Genomic DNA, 20,254 nt, shown 5'->3' with positions numbered 1-20,254 from the left:
AGGGAGGGAGGGAGGGGGAGAGAGAGAGAGAGAGAGAGAGAGAGAGAGAGAGAGAGAGAGAGAGAGAGAGAGAACAAGCAGGGCAAGGGCAGAGGGGAGAGAGAGAATTCCAAGCAGGCTCTATACCATCAGCACAGAGCTTGATGTGAGGCTTAAACTCATGAACTGTGAGATCATGACCTGAGCTGAGATCAAGAGTCAGATGCTTAACTGACTATGCCACCCAGGTGTCCCGGTTCTAGTTAATTTTTTAAAATTTCACATGGATACACACAATTTAGTCTAACATCTATTAAAAGCATTTTCCACACTTGAATTCTAATGTTGCTTAGAGCTCTGGATTGAAATATTCACCTGAACTTCTGCAGGTATGAAAATTGTCCTATTCTCATCAGGAACACAAGGTTAAATACATAACAGCTGGAAGCATCACCTTAATTTGCCCCTTCTAAATCTAATTAGACACAGTAAAGGCATAATTATATGCGTGTACTCCAAGAGAATGAGATGAAATATTTGAAACCAGAGATGAAAATGATGCCATATATTACAGAAGCACTTTTCAAAACAGTGGCATGGTCTCCTTCCCTCCTTGCCTTCACTCAATGTGGCACACAGGGCAGTAATAGGAGGACACTAAGTAGTAAGTGACTTGCTCAGGTGGTTACAAAGGTAGTTTTAGCAGTTATGATACAAAATGGAATTCCTGATTTTTAATTCTGTTAAGTAATTTTATAATAACTAAAAGTTAGGAACATATTTTCTAAAACATTTTTAATGTTTTTATTTTATTTCTGAGAGAGAGAGAGAGCAGGGGAGGGTCGGAGAGAGAGGGAGACACAGAATCTGAAACAGGCTCCAGGCTCTGAGCTGGCTGTCAGCACAGAGCCCGACACGGGGCTTGAACCCACGAACCATGAGATTATGACCTGAGCCGAAGTCAAACGCTTAACTGACTGAGCCACCCAGGTGCCCCAGGAAAATATTTTTTTTTAACATGACAAACATGGTCTCTTTAAACTTACACCTTGCTGGCATTCCACTAAAGTCATGGAGTTTAAAGATGATGTTCCCAAGCTTTGCTGAGACCTATTGGTTATTAAACAGCTGGTTATGGTCTAGCGCCTCTTTTTATGGCTAAGGTACAACTTCTAGCAGTCACCGGAGACTTTAGTTACCATGAAAGGGGAGAGGGGAGCACATTATACAGCCCCTGGTAAATCTCCACAAGCTATTTTGTTTTTTTAATGTTTATTTATTTATTTATTTTGAGAGAGAGAGAGTGTGTGTGAGCATGAAAGGGGCCAAGGGAGAGAAAGAGAGAATCTCAAGCAGGCTCTGCACTGTCAGCACAGAGCCCAATGCAGGTCTGGATCTTAAGACTGTAATCATGACCGGAGCCAAAATCAAGAGTCGGACGCTTAACTGACAACCATCCAGGCGTCCCCTCAACAAGCTGTTTCCAAAAAGGCTTTAAACTTCTTGGGGAACTAACCAACCAATGCTGGTTAGTTGGAGAGGTAAAATGTATCAAAACCACTGAACTGATTATTGTAGACATCCTCTGTTTGAGGTATATGCAAAGAATTTTTATGAAGTGAAATTGTATCAAATGTGTCTCACATTAAAAAGAGGAAGAGAAAAGAAAAATTTCAAGAGTTAACACAAGGGACATGTAACGATTGAACATCAAATTTTAATCTTGAACCTTTTCTCCAGTCTTCAAATTATTAACACGAAGAGGAATGATAAATTGTAATTTTATCATTACCGTATCGCTGTGTAACAAGCCCTTGTTACAAAATCTCCATCTACTGTCTCCAAAAAACCAATAGAAAACCCATACATTATATTATCTAAGTGATCTATTAACAGATGAAATTTTAACCACCTTCATACCAGGAAACTATTAACAGAGGTACTTCAATCACATAGCTTAAAATATGGAGAAAAGACAGGTAAAAAATTATCTTAAGCTGTAGTAGTCTTTTTACTTTTTAAAATTTTTATAAAATACACTAATTTCCCAAAATAAAGAATATTATGACACATTGGTGTCAACTTACACAAATGAAAGCTGATGTCAGCTTTTTTCCTAACTAAAATTCATTTCACCAAACCTTTATATATTACATGAATATCCAAGTAAAGTATTTTTTTAAAAATTCAACACACAGGAACATAATGTACAGTGTTTTATATATATAAAAAAAGGTTAATTTAGGAATGATTTCATTTTTAACCACGTAATATATCTTTTTAAGACCATGAAACCTCTTGCTACCGCAAGAAGACTTTTCAGTTCATGTTTCTATTTCCCAGTTGTAATTCTTAAAAGTAAAAAATGAAAAAGGATTTTGTTTGTTTTTCACACACAAAAAAACTGTAGCGACAATTTCATTCACTACCAGGCTGCCTTCCCTCCGTTTGTTTTCAGGACTACCCAGCCCCACGCCTGCCTGGCGCCGGAATGTAACGGGGAGAAGAGGCCAATGACATCAAAGAACGGACATAGGAAGATGGGCTCAGCTGGACCCTGCCGCCATTGTAAGGTGTGGGCACTTTCACTCGCGAAAGGCCTCCCAGAGCTGTGCGAGAACTGTCACGGGAGCAGTCTCTTGGCTCGTCCTTTACATCAGTCAGCTGGGAGGACATAAAGGAACATTCTCACTAATGACTTGTCTAATGGCTGATGGATTCCTTAGCCAGGGAGGGAGCGCGTATGCTCAGAGACGCTGGTCAGGAGCAAAAAGAATACTGTTTATTTTACACCTCCTGCATTGGTCACTTCTGAGCACAAACCAACCTCAACAGGAAATTGCAATGAAATATACACACCATGCACAGTCCCTATTACTGTGGGAATCCAGTAACACATGCAGGATGGTGGGAAAAGAATCACAAGGGATGAATGTAAACTTTTCACAGTGTTTCTTATAGCCTTTGACTTTAGCACGAGTGCACCACTTACCACCACAATCTCACAAACGTTTCATTGTGTCGTGGGCATGCAGATCACTTGGGGTAAAATGGGCGATTACATTTCATAGCCATTCTCAGACAGGAGTACAACTTCAATTTTCCCAATTTCCAACCAATGAATCGAGCTGCTTCTGTAATAAAACTAAATATATTTCTGAATATATTTTTTTTGTGTTGTTGTGCTTTATTCTTACCACTTCACTGGCTGCATTCTAGAGAAGTTAAAAACCTGCAAAATTATATTGAAGACTAGGTCTTGCTGGTGATTCCTGACCAAACCAGAAAGACAGGGAATCACTAACTTCTTTTCTCTTGCTTCTGTCTCCCTACCCCAGGCCTTTATTGATATTGATACAGTTTTAAGTTTTAGTTTCCTAAAGCGGAAAACCAAATTAGAGAACTGGCATTTCTGTCTTAGAGAAGTAAAAAGTAACACCGGTAGGGGGAGAAGGGGGGAGTTCATTCTATGTCAAAAAAAAAAAATCTCTTGCTCTCAACAGGAGATAATCCAGCTTCTCCTTAGCTATCATTTCATAAATTAATAATTTCTTAAAATCATAATCCAAAGAATTTATCTATTACAAGAAAAATTCAAGTGTAAAAAAGCAAATAAATTAGTTAAGCCTTGTAAACAATTGTCCATTTAGCTATATATCTTTTTAAAAAGAAGGTTTCTCTGTATAGCAAATCAGACAGTACAAGGCACACCTTACATATCAGAACCCAGAATGACAAGACCCCCACACACGCCTTCTTCACGCTGTCGGCCGAGCTGTGCTGAGGGCACTGGGGTCACACACCCATCCTCTGCTCATCTCCTGACCATCTGGAAGTCCAAAATGTGGTCTTTCCATTAAATTGCTTTGTGCTCTTTTGTTGTGTGATGTGACTTCAAGCTTCTCAATGTTAGTCTCCTCAGATATTTTCCACAAAGCTTCCTGGGAAAAGGCCAGTTTTCCCATTACGCTGTAACGTGCCTTTGAACCAGCCATCTTCTCGCTTTTTATGAACAAACACAATATCTCCTTCTTTAAGTTCAAGTTCTGCCTCACTCTGAGGAGGATAGGAAACTACCACCCTGTGCCTAGAAAAGAGAGATGTATTTTGGTTAAGGCCACTCAAAGTAGTGGAATAAAAAGGTATACTATTTGCCTACAGAGAATTAAACATAAACAGAATAGGAAATAACATAAATTTGTTTATGACATTTGCAGAACTCAAAATACACAACTACTCTCTGTTTTGTAGAGACTTGATTTTAATAGAGTTTAGCTGTGTCTAACAGTCCATTATCGATGAGACTGGTTTATCTGAGTGACCTGTACAGTGACAGCTGTTCTTGTCCCCTTCCAGAGTTTGTACCTTGTCCATACAGAAAGTTTTACTCCAGTTCCTGGGAGGAAATGCCCTGTTCTTCCCTCTTCTCCAAGAAGAATGGAATGAATTTATTTGATTGGTGAGATTAGGAGAAGTGGTTGAGTAGGTGGGTTCAGTCCTTTCTGAATTCCTGGCCTCTGGGCTGAGTGGGCTCTGCTCTTCCTCTGCTTGGAAGCATGGAATGGTCAGGGGCTAGGGGTCAGGAGGTTAGGCCTGCCTTCTAAAATTGGATATGGAAGTCCATCTCCCTTGACATGGATGAGGCATCAATTCTAAGGCAGTTCATCTGCCTCACATACCCAAATTCTCCTTCAGGCAGGCTGTCCTAAGGTCTAGACAAGCAGGGAAGGACAATGGCCACAAATGCAATCCAATACCACCAGTAATGAGGTTGATATCCGTTTGTCTGAAAACTGTGTCTGTTTCTCTATTGGTTCTCAACTCAGATATTAGTGGGAAAGGGTATAATTATCAGTTAAAAACCCGAGAAGCCTTGTTGGTTTAATACTATCTATCTCCGGTCTTCCTTTCTCCTAAGTCTCCTTCTGCAAAACTATGACTAGCAGCCATGAAAACCAGATGGAGCTTTTGTGCCCCATATTCTCTTATATTTCTCTATTTTTCCAGCATTACTGCTCTCCTTTACTCCTCTCTTGCTTTTTCCAACCAAGGTGGAGGAAGGGGGGAAGGTGGTATGTGGTAGCCAACCTCCAATATGGCCCCAGTGACCCTTGCCTCCTGGTATTCATCTCCCACAAAGCACAGGGACAATCTGATAACCAATAAAATACTGTGAAAGTAACTGTGTGATTTCTGAGTCTAGGTCATAAAAGGCCTTGTAGCTTCTACATTAGTTTCTCTTGCATCACACACTCTAGGGAAAATCAGCTACAGTGCTGTGAGAAAATGCAACATCCCTATAGAGAGGAGAACATGGTGAGTAACCAAAGTCTCTTTCTAAAACCCCAACTAACTAGCCAATAGTGATGTCAGGGAGCCACCTTGGAAGGGAGTTGTCCAGCGCTGGTCAAGCCTTTAGATGACCATAGCTGAGGCTGCTATCTGGATTGCAACCTCAGGAAATACCCCAAGCCAGAACCACCCAGATAAGTCACTCCCAAGTTCACAGCCCATAGAAGCTGTGGGGAAATAAATGTTTATTGTTGCTTTAAGCCACTCAATTTTGGGGGTAATTTGTTACATAGCAACAGATAACTTAAAAATGTGAACATACATTTTTCTCCATTTGCTGTTATGCAGTATTCAATCATAAAGGTATTTTGAGTTTCTACTTTTGTTTGGTTCTTAAAGTCAGAAAATAAGTCCAGAGCCTCATAGAATCCACTCTTGACTGTAAGGAAAGAATGGTATGGCTTAAATAATGATAGTCGTAACAAATTCTATAGAACTGCCCCTAAACTATGAAACCTATTAGAGCCTAGCCCTTTCAGAAGATTGCTAGCTTCACCAATCCCCATCTCATAAAAACTAGAATCCACTCTCATTAACAAGGACCACAGCAAGAGACCCAGACTATTACTCTATTAAAAAAAAAAAAAAAAAAGCATCTCAGGGCGTCCAGGTGGCTCAGTCGGTTGAGCATCCAATTTCGGCTCAGGTCATGATCTCATGGTTCGTGGGTTCGAGCCCCACGTTGGGCTCTGTGCTGATGGCTAGCTCAGAGCCTGGAGCCTGTTTCAGATTCTATATCTCCCTCTCTCTCTGACCCTCCCCTGCTCACTCTCTCTCTCTCTTTCTCAGAAATAAGCAAAACATTAAAAAAAAATATTTCTTTTCTCTCTCTCTTTGTTGTTATTGGTTTTTGAGAGACAGCCCAAGTGAGCGAGGTGCAGAAAGAGAAAGAGAGAGACAGAGAGAGAGAGGAGAGAGAGAAGCAGGGATCACCCAAAGCATGGCTTGAGCTCACCCAAAGTGGGATTCAAACTCATGAACCATGAGATCATTACCTAAACTGACTGAGCCACCCAGGCATCCCTGACTTACGATTTCTCAGAAAGGTTCAGTTAATTCAAACATGAATTAATATGCTGAACCCACTGAACCCAAAGGTGCAGGGTTCAATCAAGCATGAACCGAAGGAGGAAGTACAGCACTGCACACAAAAGGGCTGTGCATGAAGCTCTGGTCTAGGCGCTGACACAGACTTAAGTTAGCTTTGGGCTAATTATCTCTGCTCTCTCAACCTCAGCTTCCTCATCTGTAGAAAAAGGCTGTAGTGACTTAAACACGTATTATTATGTAATGGAGTAAGATTGAGTGTGATGCTCTTAGGTGGTTTCTGTTACACAGTTTATACCCCAAAATGTGAACTCCCATTGGGATCAGATGGCTCAGGCAAGAGCAGGTGGGGATCTGGTGCTTCAAGGAGGTGAAGAATGGGCCAGGAAGCCACTGGCCACCTCTATCCAGGAAACAGACTCAGGTCACAGCCGAAAGAATTGCCTGATAATGAGACTTGACATTTTAGAATGATAAAGCTAGGTTTTGGAATCTCTTCTCTGAGATATTTAAAAGTAGGACAAATAATTTCACCATACACTGATCTGAAGAAGGGATTCAGATGAAAAGATTTCTCAAGTTTGATGCAAACATGCTAAAAATCCATGTAAAAAGCAATGCATTAAGTTGCCATTGGGGGAAGCTAAAATTTGAGCAAAGCTTTGTAATTCTGGAAAAAAGCATACAGGTGACTCAAATCATATTGAGAGTAGATCTCTCATGAAATGTATTCCCCATCGGTTCTCTGGAAGCTGCCTTAAAGGTGAATAGGAACAAAAATAGTTCTTAAAAACCTTGAAGTGAATTAGATTAATATTTGGATTTTATAAAATGCACTAAACCAATTTCATCAAACATTTTTCTGAACTAGAACTGCTGCTGGGCTAAGAACATAATCTTCCTGCCAAGTTCCCGGTGGGAGCAAATTTTCATTGCGAAGTTATAAACCTCTGGGGGGGAGGAATGAGAAACCCTGTGCATAATGGAAAGTGTGACACAGCCCTGATGTATGAAGACTACCAGGTGCAGCAGTAACAGACTTCTACTTAGAAATCTTCCAGCTCCGATCCTGGCCTCGAGCCTTATAGTCTGCACAGATTTCTAACATAGACTCTGAAGGCCAGATTCTGGGCACAACTGGCCAACTATATCGGGCATGGAGAGTAGAATGTTACAGACCAACAGACACATGTAAGGCACAGCTGCAGAAGCCCTTCACATCTGTTCTTCCACCCTCCACCTCACTTGGATTATGCTTGTCTTTATTTGAGCAGGGCTTTGGGGGAAGTTCTGAACCTCAGGAACAAAAGAACCTCTCCCACAACCTCCACGGGACCTGCTAATAATCCCACTTTCATATCCTCTATCCACCATCCTGGTAGACAAACTCACGATGTTCACCTGGTCAAATAATCTACCTGCCCTCCCTGCCTGTATCTCTTCCTGCCCCCATCCCATTCTACATAGAACCGACATACCCATTTTCTTAAGTGGTAACTCTGCTTGTAGTTATCTATTGCTCAAAAATCATTACTGGCTTCCAGCGCCTGTGAGGAAGGTTAATCCTTAGCCTGGCATATAAAGCCCTCAATGATTTTGACCTTCATCTCTCTATCGCTGCTATTATCTCCACGAATGTACCAAATATGCCTCTCCACCTGAATGTGCTCTCCAAATGATGGCTTTTACCTCTCAGTTCCTTGGCTCATGTGGTTCCTTCCACTGGGAACTCCCCGTGATGACACCTCTGCTCGGCCACACCCAATCAGCCTCCCACAGCCTGGCTTCAGTTTGCCCCTACAAAATCTTGTCTAGCCCCATGGTTGGAAGTAATTTCATGCTTGCTCAGATCCCAGAGGCCGCATGTACATTTCTTATGACACTTAATGCAGTGTACGCTGTACTGTTACCATCTGCATACCAGTCTCATTTATCTTCCCAGACCATACGCTGCTTGAGGGAGAGAAGATGGTCAATTCACTTCATATGCCTCATACCACTTAGCATAATTCATGACCATTCTTTTTTCTTTCCATGATAATTCTGGGTAAGTGTGTTGAATGACAAAAGAAAAGGCACAATGTATAGTAAAACTATTTTTAAAAAGATACAAAGCTCATTAAAAAGGAATGTAATTTGACAAATGTTACAACACGGAATGGGTCTTGAGAACATCATGCTACGTGAAATAAGCCACACCTGATAGGACAAATATCACACAATTTCACGTATGAGGTACCCAGAAGAGTCAAACTCACCGAGACAGAGAAGTAGAGTGGTGGTTGCCATGTGGTGCCAATAGAGGGAATGGGGACTTATTATTTAACGGGTGCAGAGTTTCCGCTTGGAATAATGCAAAACTTTGGCAAATGGACAGTGGTGACAGTTATTCGACAACATGAACATACTTAGTGTCACTGAAATTTTACCTTAAAAAATGGCAAGCTTTATGTACATTTTACCACAATTTTAAAATAAGATAAATGAATAAATGAGTGAATAAAAATAATGGGAAGATTGGGGGGAGAGAAGAAAGAAAAATGAAAAAACACGGAAAGCTGAGTGGTCACTTGGCTGTTGTAAAAGTAGCCCTTTGAACAGAGCACCTGGGGGACAGTGTGAGGTGTACAGAGTGGCTCACAGACTTGGCCATGAATGGGACTCTGCCTCTTGGTGGCTTTGTGACCCCCATGTTTTGTGACAGTCACCAGGGAGGAACTGAAGAGACAGAGGCTTGCTGTACACAGAAGCCCCACCCACATCCCATGGCCAATCTTCCCGGCTCGGGCTACCGTATTCCAGCTTCCACCTAAATGAGCACTTGCAATCTTTCATTTGTATACATTTTCTATTTCCTTTATTTTTCTGGCCTCTCATGGGCTCTCTGCAATTCATACATTTTTTGTTTGTTTGATTCTAATCTCTCTTGGTATCAGCCCAAATTGGACCCCCTGTAGCTCTGGGAGGCACTCTGCCCATCACCCTGGTCTGGGTAAGTAACCTCCACTGCTTTCTGCCAGTTGCTACAGCAATCTAATATCCAATTAAGTATTTCACTGGCAAAGCCATACTAGCTTGTTTTGTAGCTTTGCTTGAAGTCCAAGTAAATTATGTCCATTGCTTCACCCAGTGGGTTCATTGTCACTGACTCAAATTAATGTGCTGGTTAAACCCGACTGACTTTCTGTAAATCTATCTCTATCCAATTTGTGTGTTTCCAAGTGTTCTAGCTTAATCCCTGATCAAAGATCACAGGTTCTTTTCCAATTTAAGAGATGGGTTTATAGGTATGTGGTTATCAATTTAATCCCTAAACTTCAAAATACACAGAGATGATGTGCTGTGTCTCCTTAAGCCCTTATCTGTCTATGCTGTTTTACTAGAAGCAAAAAAGAAAAGTCTGCCACATATACTTTCTTTTACTACCATTCCTTCTGAAATATTTTATTTCTACTTTCTTTTTGCAATTTCCTAATAATTTTTTTCCATTACCTAAAACAGAGTCAAAAATATTTGTTCTATTATTTCTGCTGTCATCAATTATACATGGTCTGCCTCCAGGATATAGCATTTCTTGCTTGTTTTCCTCAGCCTCTCTAACAAACACAAAAGAATCCTTTTGTTCCTCAGAGAATTGTCTCGGCTGACACCTAGACCTGTCAACACATCTCCAGGTTCATCCCTTCTTACTGTGAAATTGCTTGTCCTTACATCACGTGAATGCTTCTTTCCATTGAAGGGCTGCCCTAGTCACATTCTTTTACTTTAGATTTATGGGACAGAGCCATGGTTTGAGGGGAAATTTTATGCTTGTTCTCATTATACTCAGTAGGTGAATCTGTGCTCATACTGTACCAATACAATGCAATGAGCACTACTTCTATGAAATTCTATCAGGAAAAATTCTACCACAGAAGAACCCCAGGCTTCTGCACTTTGCCAGAGCAGGAGTTGTGGCTGTTTAGGTTGTGAATCAAGGAATCTAAGATCCTGAAATATTTTCTGAATCATACTGATGTGGAAGTTAATCTTCCCTCCATTTTTAGTACTAAGTACTTTTTATTGTGTTAAAAATTTTGAACTATCAAAACAGATAATCCCTACATGGCATACTTGGTAGTTTTCTACTAACCAAAAACTTTCATTCCCAGTGGATAATAGGATGTTTTCCTACACTATTTGTTTGCACACATTTTTCCTATTGTTTTCATAGTCAGGTGGACCTAAGAACACAAGTTAAATAAATACCATCACCATCAGCATATGAAGGCAACGGGGCTGTGAAAAGTTGGTCAGGCTATTATATTTAATATTCTATTGAATATACAGATTATAAAAATATAAACTTCAGCAGAAATCTTCTCCAAGGACCCCTTTTCCACTTGTAAAAATGGAAATGTTATATGAAAAACCTGCCAGAGAATTCCAGAGTGCCCGTGCCCATCTGTTCCATCATTAAATTCTCCATGTTCCTATGTGATGTGCATCCCGGGTTCCCTGGACCACCATCACCTGTCTGCATTAGCGATTTCTCCCTTTCAGATGCACCGAACAGCAGGAGCCTGCTGTTAGAAATGAGCTCCTCTAAGAGGAAAGGGTCAGAATGCAGAAGCCACAGAGATTGAAGACATCTGGCAACTGAAAAGGAATTCATAATGGGGGAGGGAGGCAGTGGTGCCAGCACCAGTGCCTAGGGAGAGGCTGGGCGAAATGAACGATCACTCAGAACAGTCACACAAACACCACAAATGACAGGGAAAAGAGGAGAGAGACTCAGGGCAGGAAGGAAAAACTACAGATCGATGCCTGGGAGTGGGGACGAAAGAAGGAGCCTTTGTGACCAAAAGAAAGTAAACAAGTCCCTGGACTAACTCCAGGCACAGAACCTCTATCCCTGGAAAGTGGGGCAATACAACAGGAAAAAAGGCCGACTCTCAGAATAAAGGATTAAGCGAATGCAGGGCAAAATTTCCAAGCTTTACTAAGAGCACAACAGATGAGGGGAGACAGAATGATTTTATTTGTGGGGGAGGAGCACTTTTCAGGGTGCTGTCTCATTTCAAAACTGGCTTTATAAGGATTAGACCTACGGAAAACGATTTCACCTCACTATGAAAATATATAATTGTGTACTCTGTACTTAGTGCATGTAGGTTGTTTGAAGTTTCTTCTTGTTCAGTTTATTTTTTGATAAAGAGGTATGTATGCTTCCCAAATTATATGAAGGCCTGCCTCAAATTTTGGTGGGTACAAATGTCCATCTGAAACATGGACCTGAGGTAAATTTAAGTTACTGTAATGTGTAACATTTTATAATAAGACTTTAAATCAGTAACTGAAAATGAGACCTACACTGCAATACCCCCACAAATCAGAAACTTGCTTTATTTATAAAATGCAGGTACAGAAGGAATAAAGCTTACAGAAACAATAAAACAGATGGCACTTTAAAAAACAAATGTTTATATATTTATGCAGTATGTGAAAACAGTCCACTATTTTAGGGTGCTTCAGGATGTTTTCCCAGCCAACCACCAGTGCTTCATTTTTAATTCATATAATCCTAGCAGGTTTTTTGTCTTGCTAAATATATAGTTTTTCCTAACGTACTCCTAGGACACGACTGGTTGTATCAAACAGAACTACTCCCATGTGTAATCATGATTCAAAGCCAGAATCAGTAAAACAGGGCTCTTCCTTTGAGTGGAACCTAGCCCAGTGGGTGTCAGGAAGGGAACTCAGGTCTCTCAGAACTTAGGCACACTCTCTTAGCTCAGGAAGAATAAAAAGAGAATTCTCTTGGTTGGCAGAATTCTCCAGCTGCTTTATAACTAGCAGGTACTGATGTAAATGTTTCATAAAAAAAGGCAAAGGATGAAAAGAGGAAGCAAAAGCTGGAGATGGAAGAGAAGGAAGAAGGAAGTAGATGCGAACCAAGTTCCAGGGATTAACACGTTTCATCTGGTTACAATTCTGGAGTGGTTGTCTGGAGAAAATAAACAAAAAGAGGGCTGGAGGCCTAACCCATGTAAGGAACACAGCAAATGGTACAAGAAAGCCAGTGCTTGATTGTTACTACAAATTCATTTAAAACAAATTTGGAGAATGTGGAAAAGTATCCTCATGTTAGAATAAATATTCCAGCACAAAGCTTGCTATGCATTGTTTTTTTCTCCGGGGACAGCAGACTCACCTCTCACAAACCACAGGCCTAGACTCATTCATGACAGGGCCCAGGGACGAACATGGCTGACGAGGAGGTGGAGCGATGGGAACAGCCGAGTCCAGGGAGCTAGTCTTCCGATGAAGAGCATCCTGGGCCACAGCAGCAGCCGCGGCCACAGACGCGACCGGACCGTCCCCATCCGCGGGGCAGGAGCCGGGCCTGCCGTGGGCGCCCCCTAACGGCAGCTCAGGCCCCACTGCTCCCTGCAGAGGCAACTCCCCGCCACCCAGCTCCACTTCCAGGGTGGGTGAGGCTGGAGGAGATGCTCGTGGCTTACGTTTAGTGGAGGCCCCAGAAAGCAACTTCAACAAACCCTTTTTTTCTTTCTAGAAAAAAACAAAGTACATTAATTGGAGATGGATGGTACTGTCGTTATTGTAATCGATAGGGTGCTACGGTTTCAGTTTTTGGTTTGATTTTTTTGCATGTTTATTTTTAAATAATTTCTATACCCAACATGGGGCTCTAACAACCCCAAGATCAGGAGTTTCATGATTTACTGACTGAGCCAGCCAGGTGCCACTGGTTTGATCGTTTAAGATTCATTTCTGTGGATATGTGGTTATTTATGATGTCGCTCCCAATTCCTTCCTGTATGAGGTTAACCTGACATTTGGTTCTCTTCCTTCTCCCTTTCTGCCTGCATGTTTGTGCTTGTTTTAGACACTTCACTGTTCATCTTGTATTGAGACAGAAGAAGTAGATAAAGAAGAAGTAAAACAAAGAACACACCAAGTCACATCTCAGGCTTGGTGAAGACAGAAGTAGACATTTTAGGACAAAATGGATTATGGGTTTAATTTCTTGCGATTATGCCTACACTATCTCTAACTCTTATGTGCTGAATTAAATATTAGAGCATTTTATTCTCCATCCACAGACTTGATTCTTATCATTTATGGATAGTAATATCTTGATCCGGGTTAAGGACTAAAACAGTTCTCACATGTCACCATCTTGAGGAAATTTAATAAGTCAATAATGACAGAAGTCAAACCATTCTATTGTGCAAGAATCTCTTGGATTAGAAAGCCAAAACAACTCCGTGAAATGTTAAATAAAGCTTCAGTATAATCAAAAACATTTTTATGTCTCTTTGCAAGCAAATGCAGAAAAAAATTTTTTCCCAGCAATCTTACCCCACAAAAACCATCTCTCAAATCTCGTCTCTTTTGACACTCTTTGCTCTGCTAGGAAAACCAGACTAGAGCTAGCTTTTCTTCATTTCTAAACCCTGCGTCAATGTTCTTTCTGACAACCAAGCATAGACAACAATCATTTCACGTTGTTTTACTAAGAGGTCAATGACATCACAAAGTCCTCTGAATGGAAACATTTCATAGAGAAATGTTTTAGAAAACTATAGGCAAATGGAATTACAAGGTCCACTAATAGAGAAACAGAATTATGAGGGACCCACATGGACAGAACACTGAGGAATTTTTCTTGAGAATATGAGTTAGTTCACACTCAGTAAAAATCCCTTGGGGAAAAGGGTGTGAATCCATAAAAAACACAGTTCCATTAGAGATGGAATGGCAGGAAAAAGGAAGAGACAAAAGTAATGATTTAGCCAGATGACGATAAAACATTCCAGGGAAGAAGCATCCCAGGAAACTGCAGGCCCCATTTACCGAATACTGTTCACAGTACGAGTCAACGCATGGGGTGGAAACAGGGGATGGGGAAGGATGGTGGGAGTGCTGAAGTCATCTCTGTACAGCTCAATGCAGGCTGCAGGTGAGCAGAACCAGTCAATGGATCCCCACCTCCTCTTCTCCCCATCCCAGCCTGAGGAAGATTCTTTGGCATTTTTCTTCAAGGCCTGCCTTAACTCACCTTGCTGGCTTTTGCTTCATTTGTTTAGCTTCTCATTTTCCAAGGGGCTACTAATACATTCCAATAAATGACCCTGTAAACTTGGACTACCTGCTTGAATGCCTGGACCCCATCTTCCCAGCGCCTAGTGCAGAGATGCATCTACTGAGCTGAGAGGCCAAGACTGAAAGAGGATGAGATGGAGGAAGGGAGATGATTTAGCGAGTCCCAGGGCTAAGGGAATAAGAGAATATTTTGTAGTTTTCAAATTCCAGAGAGATAAAGATTTCCCTTTATACAATGGCCGCAGAAGTGGGCTGACCAAATACCTGCCAAAGCCGCGGCTACACTTCTTTATGGGAGCCTGAGGTCTGGAGGGCCGAAAAATGAGCTGAGAAAGAATAACGTCTACACTTCTAAGGAGGCAGTCCGCCACAACTTCCAGCTATTCCTGCCATGATGTAAGAAAGCATGCTCTAATCCCTGGACCCCCACAGATCCACTGAGAACATCAAGTCCAGTGATAAATTACAATCTCAGCAAGCCACAGCTACAGATGTTTCTTAAAAGCTCAGTTCTGGGCACTCAGAAAAATTCAGTTAACTGAATGGCGCTCAGGGAACAGCCTCTAAAGTGATTAAGAAGAAAGATGACTTGGTTCATCTAAAATGATTAAACACATTAAATACAGCTTGCCTTAATGACTTCTAAGGGATATGTTATCACCATCAGCTGATACCGACTACCCACTGAGCAGAAGGCAGAGGATTAGGTGTTGTGGCCGGGTGTGGGGGTATGGGGTGGGGGTGCTAACAAGGAAAAGATGCTGCCCTAGTTCCACCGAAGCGTGCTTTTAATATCATATTCTCATGTTTTCTATGTTAGCAGAACAGTGTGCTGCTGGAGACAGATAATTCTGCAAACACAGACACTTATTATCTAAGGGCACCTTTGTTTTTTTCAGAATCCAACAGCAGAAATGAAAACTATAGATGAGTTAGTAAGGACTACACTTCAAAGAATTTTTTTTAATGTTTTATTTATTTCTAGGAGAGAGAGAGAGAGAGCGCGCGCGTGAGCAGGGGAGGGTCAGAGAGAGAGGGAGTCACAGACTGAAACAGGCTCCCTGAGCCGGCAGTCAGCAGAGCCCGATGCGGGGCTCGAACCCATGAACCACGAGATCATGACCCAACCGAAAGTCGGATGCTTAACCGACTAAGCCACCCAGGCGCCCAGCAAAGAAATTTTTCAAATGTAGTGTTAACATGCATGAAAAACGGACATATCTTTTAACATGAACCTTAATAACTCTTCTCCTGTAGGTTTTTCAAGAAATTATTCCTAGATTGAATAATGTTTTTATATTCATAATTTTCTCTTCAGAAGATCAACTATTTGGGTCAGAAAATAATTACCAGATGATGAGAAAGAGTAATTTTTACACATAAAATTTTACACATAAAAATGACTAGCTTTCCGTTAGTCATATCATGGAGGATGAGTACAAGATGGGAAACCTCAAGTTCTCCTCAAGCAAAAATAAATTTCATTTGAGCAACTCATGAAGTGTAACACATTCTACCCCTGAGTCTTCTTTATTCCTCTCCTTGCCTTCAGATGTACAAAGAAAGTAGCAAAAGATAAATACTCTTCCAGGCTATTGTCATCAAAAATCTACAGTCATATTCCCAACTATCAGTCACTATTCTTAGATAAAGCATCTCAAAAGCTTAATTCATATGATTGTCTAATAATAATCATTCATTCTTTCAACAAATATTAACTGAGTGTCAAATATGAACCAACAATATGCGAGGCTCTGGGAATATAAGAGTGAGCAAGACAATAAGGAGTTCACATTCTCTAGCAGAGGCATAAACATGGCTGTAAAACAGGCACTCTGCAGGAAAATAAAGCAGGGCAAGAGAGTGAATGACCAGAGGTGCTGAGATGGGAGCCGCTCAGGAAAGGCTTGTTAATTTTTATTTTAAATTATTATTATTATTATTATTATTATTTTAAGGAGTTTCCATACCCAACATGGGGCTTGAACTCAAAATCCTGAGATCAAGAGTCATATGCTGTACTGACTGAGCCAGCCAGATTCCCAGGAAAGGCTTCTTTAAAGAAGTGAATGGAGAAGGGGAAAGGCCATGTGAAATTTGATGATCAAACACCACTGGGTTCAAGAATCTTGTTAAATGCTTTTATAAACATTTCCACATTTATTCCTCACACTCACCTGATGCAACAGGAATCAGTATTATTCCCATTGTCATTATTCTCTAAGCTTGCCTAAAATCATACTGCTAGTAAGGGGTGGAAGTGGGATAACCCAGCCTTTGCTCTTCTCTTCTGGAAGTTAGCACAGGCAACAACTCTAGAAGCCCATCTACTCTATGGAGTGATAAGAGCAGATATGTTTGCCTAAGAGTCACAACGTTAAGGGTCACTCTGAATGGAACTGTGCGCACATCAGCACTGTCCACAGCTGGTCTGTATCCCAGATGCTGCAAGGGCAGGAATGTGACTCCAATCACTAAACATGGATGACGGCTTCTCTGAGAAAATGAAATGACAAAGCTTACAGACCAGCTTGGTTTTGACAGTGAAATAAGAACTGGGAAGAAGGAAAATCATGCGAGCAAAGAAAGTGATCAGTAGGGACCTCAGGACAGTGTTCAGAACAGAAGAAAATGGGTATTTATTTATTACTTTTTTAAGATTTATTTTTAAGTAATCTCTACACTCAACATGGGGCTCCAACTTACAACCTTGAGATCAAGAGTCACATACTCTACTGACTGAACCAGCCAGGTGCCCCGAAAATGTGTATTGAAAAACTAGAAGGGGATGCCTGGGTGGCTCCATCAGTTAAGTGTCTGACTCTTGATTTCAGCTCAAGTCCTGATCTCTCTTCCAGAGATCGAGCCTGTCTCAGGCTCTATGTCTGCAGCGCAAACCCTGCTTGGGATTCTTTCTCTCCCCTTCTCTGGCTTGCAAAATAAATAAACTTAATAAAAATAAAAATAAAAAACTAGATGGACCCTCTACTTAGGAAAACCAAGAATAAGAGCAAAGGTCCTCAAACAGCAAATTGTTTGAAGATCTGTGCTTGTTCCTTAAGAGGAGTCACTAGGACTTTGGGGGTGGGATGTTGGTGGCACTAAATGTTCAAATTTTTGCGGCCCACATGTAGAAATGTTATCTCTTAGGAACAAATCCGGGATACAGGAAAGGGCATGAGAACCAATACCTACTTCTGCTGATTGGTAAGGAAATAAATGACAATGTCAGAAAAAACTTACGCTATCACGGTAAGGGAAGGAAATGGAAGCAAGGGGGGGTAATAAAGTGGTGCCTCAGAAATGGTTTCTTCTCTTATTATGTGTGAGGGTTAAAACTGTTAATTAAACCATTAGAGATTTAATTAGAGGCCATTAGGACTGAGGTGATTCTAAAGCCCCAAACTCTAAGCCTGTAAACATCTCAACAGGTTAAGAAATCAAAACCTATAAGGACAACCAATCACAAACAGCCAACTGGGCTTTCCCCAAATAAGGAAACCACTTAAACTACAGCCAATCAAATAACTTCCTTGCTCTGCTTTGACGTGTCCTTTACATAATTTTTGCCCCTAGGCTCCTTTGATAGAGTCAGTGCTGCCTGATTTGAATATATTTTTACTCAAACTCTTAGAATTTTTAGTATGTGTCAGTTTATCTTCTAACAAAATGTAGAGAATATAAGAACAATCAATTAAATAATTGGTGCTGGAAAAAACATTTTGTTTTCTGGATAACAAATATACCAAAATAATATTTACCATATTTTGGTAGATAAGGGGGAAAAAGCATATATACACCACAGTATTAACGGCTATTTTTGAAATCTTGGATCGTACTTAGGTCTTCTATTTGGATAGACTTTCTCTCACTTTTAATTAAGTATGTATATTTTAAAAAATTTTATAAGAAAATACAACATATAAATACATATACACACACATACATAAGCATCTCATAAGCATTGGGAAACACATCTGCCTGGAGACTAGCTACTCAAATAATGAAGCCTTTAAACTGAATATGAAGTTAGAAAAATGTCCAGATAAAGCTGTTAAACTGATAACCATAGAAGACATGAGGGATCTCAAAGAAAGGGGACGAGCAATGGCAGAAAGGCCCAGGATTTCAAACAAGGAGTAACTGAGATGATGTTTGGAAATATATTAGAGTTTCAGATGCTTATTTACCAAGCCACAGAATGCAGTTACCAGGCAAAAATTAGCTAGAGGGGCAAAAACACTTTCTTTTTTTAAGTCAAGGACAAAAATCACATTTCTGAGACTTTGTGAGCTAAGACTTCCAAATAAAGTATTGTTCAAAAGGAATAGCTCAGTTAGGAGAGGCTGCAATAGTCCTTTATGCACATCAAAAAGTTGTATGTCTCTGTGGAACATCAGTGGTAGGTAGCTTACTGGAGATGATTTACATACAGAGGAAAGGACAGGGAAATCGACAAACTATTACTCGGGGGATATACCACACACTATCTATAGAGTTTAAGCAAATGGATGATGCTGATCACAAAATGATGAAAGAAGATGGAGATAACAAGAGAACTGTCAAATACCTAGATAGTTGTTTGAAGTCTCAACAAAAACTAGGATCTCTATAAACTTAAAATCTCTGATAGATATTTTTCTTGAATTGTTCATAATTTAATCTCACTTTGGATCAAATTCTGATCAACTGGAGGAATGATAGAGACCAGGTAGGGAGTGGAGTGGTTCAAATGGTGAACAGAAATATTGAAAACTTCGAAGTAAGCACCCAAAGAGAAGTCGGTTATAGTCAGATTTGAACTCTAAAAGAACTGATTTTAAAAGTTCAGACAAAATATATGCATGACCTGAAACTCAAAAGGAAAGATACTTCAAGAGGAATGGGAGGGCTCTCCAGAATGCTATTCTAACCATCCAACTGTAAATTATCTGAGCAGATGAAAATGTGGAGACATCGAAAGGCACTAATGTGATCTCCCAGAGAGCAGACTAATGGGCTCAAATTTTTAAAGGACCCAGTATAAAAAGATCAAGAGAAGGGACCATAAAAAAGAGCATATCATGGCCCATCACAGTCTCAACTTGGGGGAAAAAAAGGGGGGGGGGGCTAGCCTTAAAGTTATGTTTGAAACAAGAACAGGAAAAACATGCTGTTTGAGATCGCTGGTGGTTCTCAGAAAGTATGAAGAAAGAGAAGGATAATCTTCAGACTAGAAAGAAAGAACAAACGCTGATATGAGGGAAATGAGTGAAGATACTGGGGTTTAGAGACTCAATAATTATGTGACAGGATGAATTGATCCCAGCACACAGAGAAAATTAACAGCTAAAATGCAACCATAATCTTCAACAGATCCTGGTGAGCCTGAGGTCTGGTCAACTCAAAAGGTCAAGAAGGGCATGTGTAGTCCAAATATTCAAAAAGAATACAACAATGCTCTTTGCAGACTGTCTGGAAAATTCTAGAACAATGTATTAAATGAAAGGAAATGAGACACTGAGGAGGAGACTCCTCTCGGAGACACTTGCTAACATGAGTAACAGCTGAAATGACAGGGAGACTGGGGAATAGCTTGGATGTCCAATGCAAAAGACAACTGGATTTCAATGGGCATCTGATAAGTACTATAATATCCTTGTAGACATGATGGAGGAGTGTAGACTAAATGACACTCGAATCATGTTAATCATGGAGTTACTGATTTTATATCAACCAGGAGCCATGTCCCTGGTGGATCTGGAACATTAGATGAGGTAATTTAGGA

At 40.6% G+C, this 20,254-nt stretch overlaps 1 protein-coding gene across 1 annotated transcript in view; it reads right to left on the bottom strand.

Annotated features, from left to right (window-relative positions):
- Positions 1–3,620: 3,620 nt before the first annotated feature.
- Positions 3,621–20,254, bottom strand: part of SH3RF1 (SH3 domain containing ring finger 1) — a 182,609-nt gene continuing 165,975 nt past the window's right edge. The window contains exons 11-12 of the mRNA XM_039251510.1: positions 12,572–12,930; positions 3,621–4,066 (exon numbers count right to left, since the gene is read on the bottom strand). Of these exons, the coding sequence (XP_039107441.1) occupies positions 3,898–4,066; positions 12,572–12,930 (528 nt within the window). The 3' untranslated portion in view covers positions 3,621–3,897. The remainder of the gene's footprint in view (positions 4,067–12,571; positions 12,931–20,254) is intronic.

The sequence above is a fragment of the Hyaena hyaena genome, unplaced genomic scaffold, assembly GCF_003009895.1.
Source record: "Hyaena hyaena isolate Hyena2069 unplaced genomic scaffold, ASM300989v1 scaffold_391, whole genome shotgun sequence".
NCBI lineage: Eukaryota > Metazoa > Chordata > Mammalia > Carnivora > Hyaenidae > Hyaena > Hyaena hyaena.
The sequence above is the reverse complement of the archived record's forward strand: the minus strand, read 5'-3'. Positions and strand labels throughout refer to the sequence as shown.